Source organism: Homarus americanus, unplaced genomic scaffold, assembly GCF_018991925.1.
Source record: "Homarus americanus isolate GMGI-L3 unplaced genomic scaffold, GMGI_Hamer_2.0 scaffold13603, whole genome shotgun sequence".
In the NCBI taxonomy this organism is placed as follows: Eukaryota; Metazoa; Arthropoda; class Malacostraca; order Decapoda; family Nephropidae; genus Homarus; species Homarus americanus.
In genome coordinates this window covers 112,303-123,734 of record NW_024755719.1, presented here as the reverse complement: position 1 = coordinate 123,734, position 11,432 = coordinate 112,303, and the positions used below count along the sequence as shown (strand labels likewise).

General features: G+C 47.9%; 1 protein-coding gene across 3 annotated transcripts in view; it reads left to right on the top strand.

The window, feature by feature from the left end:
* The first annotated feature begins 2,965 nt into the window (after positions 1–2,965).
* The window catches only part of LOC121856644 (acetylcholine receptor subunit beta-like 1), a 105,076-nt gene continuing 96,609 nt past the window's right edge, over positions 2,966–11,432 (top strand). Inside the window, exon 1 of one of the 3 annotated variants that reach the window (XM_042352314.1) lies at positions 2,966–3,275. In XM_042352314.1, coding sequence (XP_042208248.1) covers positions 3,179–3,275 — 97 coding nt within the window. In that variant the 5' untranslated portion in view covers positions 2,966–3,178. The remainder of the gene's footprint in view (positions 3,276–11,432) is intronic. The other 2 variants (XM_042352315.1, XM_042352313.1) reach the window with 2 other exon arrangements.

Genomic DNA, 11,432 nt, shown 5'->3' with positions numbered 1-11,432 from the left:
CTAGCACCTGGTCACCGGCTAGGCTCAACTGTGCCTAGGAAGTTACCGGGATATGTTGACTCGGGATGTGTTGTGATGTGTAGGTGGGTGGCGTATAGCTTGTGAAGGGTGTGTTAGGTGGGTGGCGTATCACTTGTAGGTGTGGTAGGTGGGCGGCGTATCACTTGGACAGGGTAGGTGTGGTAGGTGGGCGGTTAGGTTGGTGGGTATATAAGAACACGGGTGGAGGAGGTGGAGGGGAGGTAGGGCCAGGGTGGAAGGGTAGTGGCCAGGGGTGGAGGGAGAGGGTGGCCAGGGGTAGGGTGGCCAGGGGTGGAGGTAGCCAGGGGTGGGAGGGGAGGGTGGTGGGGGGTGGAGGGAAGGTGGTGGCCAGGGGTGGAGGGAGGGTAGCCAGGGGTGGAGGAGGGAAGAGGGGTGGAGGGAGGTGAGGGAGGGGAAGGGGTGGAGGGAGAGTAGGGGTGGAGCCAGGGGTGAGGAAGGGGGTGGAGGGAGGTAGTGGCTGGGGTGGAGGAGGTTGAGGGGTGGAGGGAGGTGTGGTGGCCAGGGGTGGAGGGGAGGTTAGTGGCCAGGGGTGGAGGGAGGTGGTGACCAGGGGTGGAGGGAGGTGGGCCAGGGGTGGAGGTGGTGGCCACTGGGGTGGAGGGAGGTGGTGGCCAGGGGTGGAGGGAGGTGGTGGCCAGGGGTGGAGGGAGGGTAGTGGCCAGGGGTGGAGGGGAGGTGGTGGCCAGGGGGTGGAGGGAGGTGGTGGCCAGGGGTGGAGGGAGGTGGTGGCAGGGGTGGAGGGGTGGGAGGGTGTGGGGGGGGAGGAGGTGGTGAGGGTAGTGGGGGGGTGGAGGGGAGGTGGTGACCAGGGGTGGGAGGGGAGGTGGTGGCCAGGGGTGGAGGGGAGGTAGTGGCCAGGGGTGGAGGGAGGTGGTGGCCAGGGGTGGAGGGAGGTGGTGGAGGGAGGGAGGTGGTGGCCAGGGGTGGAGAGGTGGTGAGGCCAGGGGTGGAGGGAGGGTGCCAGGGGTGGAGGGAGGGAGGGTGGGGGTGGAGGGGTGGTGAAGGGGTGGAGGGGAGGGTAGTGGCTAGGGGTGGAGGGAGGTGGTGACCAGGGGTGGAGGGAAGGTGGTGGCCAGGGGTGGAGGGAGGTGGTGGCGAGGGTGGAGGGGGTAGTGGCCAGGGGGTGGAGGGAGGGGTAGGGGTGGCCAGGGGTGGAGGGAGGTGGTGACCAGGGGTGGGAGGGAGGTGGTGGAGGGGGAGGGGAGGTGGTGGCCAGGGGTGGAGGGGAGGGTAGTGGCCAGGGGTGGAGGGGAGGGTAGTGGTCAGGGGTGGAGGGAGGTGGTGGGGGGTGGAGGGAGGTGGTGGAGGGGGGGGGAGTGTGGCCAGGGGTGGAGGGAGGTGGTGGCCAGGGGTGGAGGGGAGGTGGCAGGGGTGGAGTGGGGTAGGGGTGGAGGTGGTGGCCAGGGGTGGAGGGGTGGTGGTGACCAGGGGTGGAGGTGTTGGCCAGGGGTGGAGGGAGGGAGTGGAGGTGGAGGGGAGGTGGCCAGGTGGGTGGAGGGGTGGTGGTGAGCCAGGGGTGGAGGGAGGTGGAGGGGGTGGAGGGAGGTGGCCAGGGGTGGAGGGAGGTGGTGGCCAGGGGTGGAGGAGGAGGAGGGGTGGTGGCCAGGGGTGGAGGAGGTGGTGGCCAGGGGTTGAGGGGAGGTCGTGGCCAGGGGTGGAGGGAGGTGGTGACCAGGGGTGGAGGGAGGTGGTGGCCAGGGGTGGAGGGAAGGTAGTGGAGGGGTGGAGGGAGGTAGGTGGCCAGAGGTGGAGGGGAGGTGGTGACCAGGGGTGGAGGGAAGGGTAGTGGGCCAGGGGTGGATGGAAGGTAGTGGCCAGGGGTGGATGGAAGGTGGTGGCCAGGGTTGGATGGGAGGTGGTGGCCAGGGGTGGAGGGAAGGTGATGTTGACCAGAGAGAGGGTAGTGGCCCGGGGATGTCTGGCCAAAGGGGTAGTGACAAAGTAGATGACAATAAACGGAAGTAGGATAGTTCCTAATCGGAAGGGGAGAGGAAGTAGTTAGAGGAAAGTGTCGAAGTACTGCATTGGTCAGGGGAAAAGGGAGGGAAGTGGTTAGGAGGGGAGGGGAGATCGGGGAGTGGGGAGGTAATGACCAAGGGGGGTGATTGTTACCAGGCTGGGGCTGATGGCCAGGGGTAGGGTGGCCAAGCAGAGGGTGATGGCCATGGGTAGGGTGGCCAAGCAGGGGGTGACAAGAGGGGTAATAGTCTCCATGGTTTTATGGGTATGGGGGGTAGTGGTGTGGGTAAGTGGTAGGAGTGTGGGTAAGTGGTAGGAGTGTGGGTGTAATGGTGGGCGTGTTGGTGCAATAATCCTCATGGAGTGGGCGGTTGGGCACAATAATTCACGCAGTGCGGGCATGGTCACCCAGGTGTGAATATGTGAGCGTGGTAATATTTGCGGTGTGGGCATGCTGGCGTGTGGTGATGCCCGCGGTGTGGGCATGCTGGCGTGCGGTGATGCCCGCGGTGTGGGCATGCTGGCGTGTGGTGATGCTCGCGGTGTGGGCATGCTGGCGTGTGGTGATGCTCGCGGTGTGGGCATGCTGGCGTGTGGTGATGCTCGCGGTGTGGGCATGCTGGCGTGTGGTGATGCCCGCGGTGTGGGCATGCGGGCGTGTAGTGATGCAGGGGCGTGTGGTGATGCTCGCGGTGTGGGCATGCTTGCATGTGGTAATATTGGTGGTGTGGGCATGCGGGCGTGTGGTGATGCTCACAGTGTGGGCATGCGGGCGTGTAGTGATGCTCGTGATGTGGGCATGCGGGTGTGTGGTGATGCTCGCGGTGTGGGCGTGCGGGCGTGTGTGGCGCGGGTGCAGGCGGGGGGCCGGGGTAGAGTATCGACGTGCCGGCGTCAATACATGGTGCGTGTGTGCTGGTGCGCGTCGCGGGAGGCTGGGTGCGCGGCGCTCAGTGTGTCGCCGCCGCCCGCTCTGTGTCAAGCTCCGCGACCCCCAGCCGCCCTGCATGACCTGTGCTGCCCAGCACACACACAGCCAGCGTATGGCGGGGGTGGGGCGCGCTGCCCCCGAGTGCTAGTGGGTGTAAGTGTCGGCTGATGACTGCCCATGAGGCTGTAGTCAAGCGTAGCCTCGAGTGACGCCAGAGAGCTGCAGGACGCAGGCTGGGCCCTCAAGATGGCGGCCAGGGGCGCTACTACCGTGGCCCCGTTATGGCCCCCTCTGCTGTCTCCTGTCCTAATCTTCCTGCTCCTCACAGCCAGTCTACACACAGGTAACGTGTTCCTTCTGTATCACCCCAATCTCCCTCCCCCACAACCTCCCCCTGTAACCCACAACCTTCCCTGAGAACCTACAACCTCCTCTCCCCCATAATCTCCCCTCCCCACAACCTATACAACCTCACATTCCCATTCCACTACCCCTCCAACCCCACCTACCAACCCCATCACCCCTATCACCTCAACAGCACACCCCAACCCCCCATCCTAACTCACCCACCCTACCGTCCCTCCAACCTCAACACATCCACCTCCTCGCCCCACCAACCCTAACTATCCACCCCAACCCCAATAACATTAGTACACTCGTTGCGCCCTCCACCCCACACACACACACCTCTCCTCCTCCTCCCCCCATACACATACAAATCTACACACCCCAGACACACATACACCCCCCCAACACACACCTCTACACTATTAATTAATACTTAAGACTCACTCTATGGTAACGCCATCTGGGTCCCTTCACAGCCTCTGGGTTACACATTACCTGTTTTGTTTTGGGTAAATGTCATTGTGTTTTTGGTCGTCAGTTGATGTTTACTTCACCTGAGAGTTAAGGAGGGTAATTAGTAACCATTCAAGGTGTTATTTCTTATATCTGAGGGTTGGTGACGACGGCCCTCCACTCTTTTGTTGTTGTTTTTTTCATTAGGGAGTGGAGGGCCGTGGTTGACTATCCTCAGAGGTGATACTGTTTACCTTAATGGATGGATTGATTGAAGCTTAAAATCTGTGACTCTCTGGTTAAGTTTGACAGCTTGTAATCTTTAACTGAGACACATAATAAAACACATAAGCATTAAAATGTTTGTTTATTTGGTATATAGTATGGATCACATGAGGATTAGGCACCCCGGCTTATTTCACCTAATGATTAAATAACCTTACCTTACCTTACCTTACCTTACCTTACCCTAATCTTACCTTACCTTACCTTACCTTACCTTACCTTACCTTAACCTTAACCTTAACATAACTTATAACCCTTGCCTTACCTTACCTTTACCTTACCTTACCTTACCCTAATCTTACCTTACCTTACCTTATCTTACCTTACCTTACCTTACCTTACCTTACCTTACCTTACCTTACCTTACCTTACCTTACTTTACCTTACCTACCTTGTTATAGCTAAGGTAACATTAGGGCCATAAAGAAACAGGTTAAATAATCTAGGTGTCCAATCTTCACGTAGTCCCACCGCACATATACGGCGCAACGAAAATACATACTGAATAAGCTGGCTGCATCCGTCTATCACGGGTCTCATGGTGAGTCTCTGAACAGCTGGGAGTCGAGGTCTCTGAACAGTCTCTGAACAGCTGGGACGAGTCTCTGAACAGCTGGGACGAGTCTCTGAACAGCTGGGACGAGTCTCTGAACAGCTGGGACGAGTCTCTAAACAGCTGGAACGAGTCTCTGAACAACTGGGGCGAGTCTCTAAACAGCTGGAACGAGTCTCTCAACAGCTAGGACTCACTGAACAGCTGGAACGAGTCTCCATACTGTTGAAGCCAGGCTGTAGTACCTCAAGTTGGTTTAGACTACAGGTTGGGAATATAATATAAATAAATATCCATTACTGCTCCGTTATGAGAAAATACCCATTGACTGTGCCCCTCCAACAACCCGTTCTCTACCTCCCAGAGCCTCCAAACCTTTCCTCACGTACCAACAACAACAACAACAAAAAAGGTGAAGAAAAAAAGGTGTCAATTTTTTACAGTGAATTATATGTTGGAACTTCCCCCACTCCCTCCCCCTCCCTCCTCCCCCCCTCCCCGCCTCCCCTTCCGCTCTCCTCTTTCCCCCTCCTCTTAAAGTAGATGGGGCAGGTAGATTCACAAGTCGATTGGTAGATGATGAAGAGTCTTTGGGACGCCCCGAGTGTTCCTTCGTGGGCATATGTTGCAGGTGTTCCCTTTAGAGATGAAGAGAGAGGGAGTGAGAGAGAAGGACAGGGAGTGGGAGAGAAGGAGAGGGAGTGGGAGAGAAGGTGAGGGAGTGGAAGAGAAGGAGATGGAGTGAGAGAGAAGGTGAGGGAGTGAGAGAGAAGGAGAGGGAGTGAGAGAGAAGGAGAGGGAGTGGGAGAGAAGGAGAGGGAGTGGGAGAGAAGGAGAGGGAGTGAGAGAGAAGGAGAGGGAGTGGGGAGAGAAGGAGGGAGGGAGTGGGAGAGAAGGAGAGGGAGTGAGAGAGAAGGAGAGGGAGTGAGAGAGAAGTGTGGAAGAGAGAGAGAGAGAGAAGGAGAGGGAGTGGGAGAGAAGGAGAGGGAGTGGGAGAGAAGGAGAGGGAGTGAGAGAGAAGGAGAGGGAGTGAGAGAGAAAAAGAGAGAGAGAGAGAGAGAAAAAGAGAGAGTGGACCGGAGGCCGTTCATATGGACAGCCAACCCTAACGTTCTCACCAATTAATAGGAACGGACCCGACCATATCACAATAAGGTACGGACACACGCACACACACACACACATACATACACATACATACATACATACACACACCTCTTTCTTCCATCTCCTTCCTTCATCCTTCATTCTCCTCCTTCCTAACCCTTCCTTCCTCCTCTTCCCTCCTTCTTATTTCTTCTTCCCTCTCCATCTTTTACATCCTTTCTACCTTCTTCCTTCTCCTACTACTCCTCCCTACCTTCTCCTCTTCCTTCCCTACCTCCTCCTCCTTCTTCCTTCTCCTCTTCCTTCCCTACCTCCTCCTCTCTACTCCAATAATCATCACACGCAACTATAACAGTGTTTACGGATACCTTAAACATTATATACATCCCACAAATGTTTATATTGTTTATAAAACCATAATAAAGGTGTTTACAATCACTAATGTTTATAGACGCGAAATACGAATGTTTACACCACGATAATAAAAGTGGTCTTGGAGATATGTTAACTGTTTACTTATTTCTTAAGAATGAGATGGTGGAATTATTTGTTATTGGGACCCGGTTATTATGATTCGTGTGTGTGTGTGTGTGTGTGTGTGTGTGTGTGTGAGTGTGTGTGTGTGTCTGTGTGTGTGTGTGTGTGTTTCGACATGATCTGCATACGTTAATTAATCACCATTTTGTTTATCAGAAAGTCGGATGTTGTTTGAAATAGTTTGTTGTTTGTAGGGGAGGTAGTAATGTTTGTTGTTTATAGAGGTAGTAATGTTTGTTGTTTATAGAGGAGGTAGTAATGTTTGTTGTTTATAGAGGAGGTAGTAATGTTTGTTGTTTGTAGTGGAGGTAGTAATGTTTGTTGTTTGTAGAGGAGGTAGTAATGTTTGTTGTTTATAGAGGAGGTAGTAATGTTTGTTGTTTGTAGAGGAGGTAGTAATGTTTGTTGTTTATAGAGGAGGTAGTAATGTTTGTTGTTTGTAGAGGAGGTAGTAATGTTTGTTGTTTATAGAGGAGGTAGTAATGTTTGTAGAGGAGGTAGTAATGTTTGTTGTTTATAGAGGTAGTAATGTTTGTTGTTTATAGAGGTAGTAATGTTTGTTGTTTATAGAGGAGGTAGTAATGTTTGTTGTTTATAGAGGTAGTAATGTTTGTTGTTTATAGAGGTAGTAATGTTTGTTGTTTATAGAAGATATGTTTGTTGTTTATAGAATTGGTAAATATTTTTGTTGTGTTTATAGAGGAGTGTAGTAATGTTTGTAGAGGAGCAGTAATGTTTGCTGTTTGTGAGGAGGAACCGTTTGTTGTTTATAGAGGTAAAATGTTTGTTGTTTATAGAGGAGGTAGTAATGTTTGTTGTTTATAGAGGAGTAGTAATGTTTGCTGGGTTTATAGAGGGAGGTAGTAATGTTTGTTGTTTATAGTGGAGGTAGTAATGTTTGTTGTTTGTAGAGGAGGTAGTAATGTTTGTTGTTTATAGAGGTAGTAATGTTTGTTGTTTGTAGAGGAGGTAGTAATGTTTGTTGTTTATAGAGGTAGTAATGTTTGTTGTTTATAGAGGTAGTAATGTTTGTTGTTTATAGTGGAGGTAGTAATGTTTGTAGAGGAGGTAGTAATGTTTGTTGTTTATAGTGGAGGTAGTAATGTTTGTTGTTTGTAGAGGAGGTAGTAATGTTTGTTGTTTATAAATTAGTAATGTTTGTTTGTTTTGTGAGAGAAGTATGTGTTTTGTTGTTTATAGAAGTGTAATGTTTATTTGTTTTGTAGAGGAGGTAATAATGTTTATTTGTTTATAGAGAGTAGTAATGTTTATTTGTTTATTAGAAGATAGTAATGTTTGTTGTTTTGTAGGAAGTAGTAATGTTTGTTGTTTGTAGAGGTAATGTATCATTTATTTGTTTATAGAGGTAGTAATGTTTGTTGTTTGTGCGGTGGTAATGTTTGTTGTTTGTGGGAAGTGTTGTGATAATGTTTGTTGTTTATAGAGGTAGTAATGTTTTATTTGTTTCGAGGTATGTGTTTAATTTGTTTAAAAGTAGTAATGTTTTATTTGTTTTTCATGGTAGAATATAGTAATGTTTTTATTTGTTTGTAGAGGAGTAGTAATGTTTGTTGTTTATAAATTATTAATGTTTGTTGTTGTTTGTAGAGGTAAGTAATGTTTGTTTATAGAAATATCTTGTTGTTTATAGAGAGTAGTAATGTTTGTTGTTTATAGTGGAGGTAGTAATGTTTGTAGAGGAGGTAGTAATGTTTGTTGTTTATAGTGGAGGTAGTAATGTTTGTTGTTTGTAGAGGAGGTAGTAATGTTTGTTGTTTGTAGGGGAGGTAGTAATGTTTGTTGTTTGTAGAGGAGGTAGTAATGTTTGTTGTTTGTAGAGGAGGTAGTAATGTTTGTTGTTTGTAGAGAAGGTAGTAATGTTTGTAGAGGAGGTAGTAATGTTTGTTGTTTATAGTGGAGGTAGTAATGTTTGTTGTGACTGATTCGTGACTCCTTAAGTAGAGTGAGTATACAGTGTCTCCTTGTAGTGCATACCTGTAGAGAAGGTTAATTAGATAGACCAGGTATTGTAGTGTTTAAAGCAATCTGTGTCGCTAACGCCGGCTTGAGTTCCAGAGACTGACGTTCAAGTTACTGTGTCTATATCCAGGTTTTGTTATCGTGAGTGTGTTGAAGATTTCTTTTGTTTTCGTAAGTGTGTTGAGGATTTGTGTTTTGTTTTCGTAAGTGTGTTGAGGATTTGTGTTTTGTTTTCATGAGTGTTGAGGATTTATGTTTGTTTTCGTGAGTGTGTTGAGGATTTGTGTTTTGTTTTCGTGAGTGTGTTGAGGATTTGTGTTTGTTTTCGTAAGTGTGTTGAGGATTTATGTTTTGTTTTCGTGAGTGTGTTGAGGATTTGTGTTTTGTTTTCGTGAGTGTGTTGAGGATTTGTGTTTTGTTTTCGTAAGTGTGTTGAGGATTTGTGTTTTGTTTTCATGAGTGTGTTGAGGATTTGTGTTTTGTTTTCGTGAGTGTGTTGAGGATTTGTGTTTGTTTGGGTGGTGGGGGGGTGGTAGAAGATTGTGGTAATGATGTTGTGTATGTGAATTGGTGGTGGGGGTGGGGTGTGTAATAGAGGTGGTGTGGTGGTTGGTGGTGTTATAGGGGTGGGGGGAAGGTGGTGGGGTGTGGTGGTATGGTGGGGTGGTGTGGTGGGTGGTAGGGTGGGGGTAATGGGTGGGGTAAATTTAGGTGTGTAATGGGGTGGTGGTGGTAATGGGTGGGGTGGGGGTGGTGGTGTAATGGGTGGGGTGGTAGTGGGTGGGGTGGTGGTGTTATAGGGGGTGGGGGGGGTAATTATCGTTTATTTACAGGTGTATTTAATGCGATTATACAAGTACAAGATATTTTGTTACTGAATAACGCATTACCAATGATATTAACTCAGTTGTATGTATGTACAGGTATATATGTATGTTTGGATGTATGTATTGTTTGTTATTAGTTGCATAGTTATATGTGTGTGTGTGTGTGTGTGTGTGTGTTGTAGACTAAGCAACATCACACACACAATGTCACCTCCTCCTACCTTCCTTCCTTTTCCTTCCTCTTCCTTCCTTCCTCCTCCCTCTTCCTTCCTTCCTCCTCCTTCCTAACTCTTTAAAAACCAACTGTATTACTTTAAGTCAAATACCCCCTCAAAAGTAAATACATACCAGCATCATTTTCGACTGAAGTATAACATTTAAGTAAAGAATTATAAGTGATAAATCATTAACAACTCGTATAGAAATCACAACCCAATTTGCCACAACCAATAAGTGAAGTTTTGTGATAGGTTAGGTTAGGTTAGGTTAGGTTTGGTATCCTCAAATGCGTTATGGCGATAAGGTTGATAACACCATTAACTAACAAGGGAATTTCGTCTCTCACTTCAAGTTGGTCGTAAACAGTGGGGTATATATATATATAAATCTGTTATCCGCTATCTAAACTTTTATTATTATTATTATTATTATTATTATTATTATTAGCATCACGTACCAAAATCTCTCTCTCTCTCTTTCTTTCTCTCTATCTCTCTCCGGGAATTATTATCATCATTATTTGTCGCCTCAGTCATAGCTATCATCAGTGGTAATAACTTTGCTATAATTGGTAGGACTTTCCCTTATCTCTCAAGTTATTATCTCTCTCTCTAAGATATAATTATGATAAACGAATCATCAAAGAACGTATTTTATCCAATTTACTGAATAAAATCATAAAGTTATTTATTTAAGTAGATAAACCTCCATAGACATCATCCATAATCGTGTAATAAAGCAACTTAAGTGAAAACACAGGAATTATTATGACACATTCCCTCACGTCTGCTGGTAAACTACTACTGAACTGTTGAGTGTTGAGGTCCAGTCCAAGTTAGGCACTCAACTGAGTAGTGCCCCCTGAGATGCTTATACACCTCAACTAGGGTCCCTTGCTGTCAGTGATAAAGTCTTTAAGTGTGCAAAAATGTTAGTAATTATACTAGTCCATGAGCATGTAGGGGTATCGAGATATTAATGTTGTCTAGCACTCAGGATGGAAGGAAACTCTAATGTGGTTTTCTTGTATAATATAAGTTATATGGTAGACAGTCTGGTGCTGGAGATGCCGTGTGGTGGGAAGCTGCTCAGTAGAAGACGTTCGGTGAGTAGCGTGTTGAAGGAGGTAGATGTGCAGGAGCTTCTGTTAGAAGATGTTGCCTGTTGCTGGCCTCCTGGTTGAATAAATGTTAACAGCTAGGAGCTTGCTGGAGGAGGTGTTGCTTGTTCAGGAAGAATGGTCAGAATGAATCTCAATGGAGAGACAGAGCTTATATACCCAGCAGCCGCTATGGTCATGTTGGGAAAACCCGAAAGTCGCCGGTGAATAGTTTCGTTGCTAAGATACGGTAACATCTGGGGACAGCTCTCGCTTGGTTGCTAGGCAACGGCACGTTGGCATGTGATAGGCAGGGGTGGCGGTGCTACGCAGTTTGTAGGGGAGACGTCCACTACAAGCACTTAAAAGATATAACTCATTGTATCAAATATGTCGAAAAAAATTCGCTGGAAAAGTGTTATATATCATTCCGTCACAAGAGGGCGCTGACGATCGCACTACGTCGCCTCGTGAAGTGCATCAGCGCCATCTGTCGGTAAATTTATAAACTGTGCAGTCAGTAGGGCTAGTAAATAAAAGCTCAGGAACATTCAGCCCATAAAGGAACAATTCAAGCACGTGTTTAGAAGCTTAGTAACAAGTACGGCAAACCATCTACTTACCCGAGATTCCGCCCAATGAAGACGTGGTCATAGAAAAAACTTTCATAGAAGTTGCTACACGAAGCTCTGTTCTCATTGGCTTACAGGCAGTCGGTTGCTAATTTCAATCAACAGATGGCGTAGTTTTGACGTCTTCCAGATTTACTCCGCAAGTTACATTTCTTTTAAACAAAAAATACGGTATTCTGCATACCGTATTCTCCTATTGGTTGAATGTTACTGACTTGTGATCTTATTGGCCGATGATAAAACCTGTATTAGATGTAAACAACAAGTCGTTTTCTAGCATTGTGGACGATGATGTCAGTGGCTGTGTATATAGGTGAAGGAATTAGATATTTACTCTTAAATGCCGGGACAAATATGTGATTTATCAACATTTAAGAGGAAATATGTATAAAAGACATTTGAGGACCTATGAAAGACTTACTATGCGTCAGTTATTTTACGACGTGGTTATCCGTGATAG